Source organism: Sphaeroforma arctica (genome assembly GCF_001186125.1).
Source record: "Sphaeroforma arctica JP610 unplaced genomic scaffold supercont1.425, whole genome shotgun sequence".
NCBI classification, from domain to species: Eukaryota; class Ichthyosporea; order Ichthyophonida; genus Sphaeroforma; species Sphaeroforma arctica.
In genome coordinates this window covers 62,972-64,035 of record NW_014040133.1, presented here as the reverse complement: position 1 = coordinate 64,035, position 1,064 = coordinate 62,972, and the positions used below count along the sequence as shown (strand labels likewise).

Below are 1,064 nucleotides of genomic sequence, written 5' to 3'. Positions count from 1 at the left end.
TAAAATCTTACGTATGTATGTATGTATAATGTACGTATACATTTATTGTATATGTTTGATAAGAATATATTCAAAAACAAGTACTTGTCCTGACACCTATGCACATGTCTTCATCAAAATAACCTACCACCAAGTAACCGAGCACTCTTGCCTTCAACATACACTTACTTACCCACAGCATCAAATATGTGCAGTAACATATAAAAATATGTACAACTATATTGTTCAACCATCAAACCTATATAACTAATTGTATACCTCTAATTTACTGTTATACATTACTATATACATTTATCCGCAACACTACAAGTATTCATCTACCAACATCTTCACATCAAATTCTACTCCACTAAATCATGGAACCCTATACACTAAACCCTAAACCTTAAACTCTAGAACCCTAACGTATATTCTACATTCATCGGCAGCATGGGAGGCGGACGCCGAGGGTATGGCGGTGGCTACGGTAGTGCAGGCTATGGCCAAGGCTATCGCCCCCGAGGTTCGGGATGGGGCGGGGGTGGTGGTGGTAGTGGTTTTGGCGGTGGTGGTGGTGGTAGCTCTAGTATGGGCAGTTCATCCGGGTTTGGGGGCACAAGACGCCGCTAAGCATCTTTTTATAGAACCCTAAACTCTGGGAGCGTAAATACCTACGACAAGCAGCAATGTTTACGAGACGTACGTGCTGGAGTGCGGGTGAGGGTGGTGACAGTAGCTATGATATGGGCAATTCATCCTGGTTTGGGAGCACAAGACGCCGCCACATATTTATTTGTAGAGCCCTAGACCTTTGAAAGTGTAGACACAACTAACATCCGGATGATGCAACAGAGTTTTATACATTGACGTCGATCTTTGATGTATTTGTGCATAGCATGGTAGTGGTTGCACCGGCTATCAAAACCGAGGTCCGGGCTAGGTTGGTAGTGGTAGTAGTACCATTTTATCTGAGTTTGGGGACACTATACTTGTGCATATACATGCAAATACGTGCAAGTCTTGGTAGCATTTTACCTTCTAATATCGCATGTACAACTCAATGCGGATCAACTAGACAGCACAAA

At 42.7% G+C, this 1,064-nt stretch overlaps 1 protein-coding gene across 1 annotated transcript; it reads left to right on the top strand.

Moving 5' to 3' along the window:
• Nucleotides 1-428: 428 nt before the first annotated feature.
• On the top strand, nucleotides 429-631 carry SARC_06132 (hypothetical protein; the record flags this gene model as incomplete). The annotated part of the gene is made up of 1 exon (XM_014299984.1): nucleotides 429-631. A coding segment is annotated over one exon (203 nt), but the record flags the coding sequence as incomplete, so codon positions are not given.
• Between the last annotated feature and the right edge of the window lie 433 nt (nucleotides 632-1,064).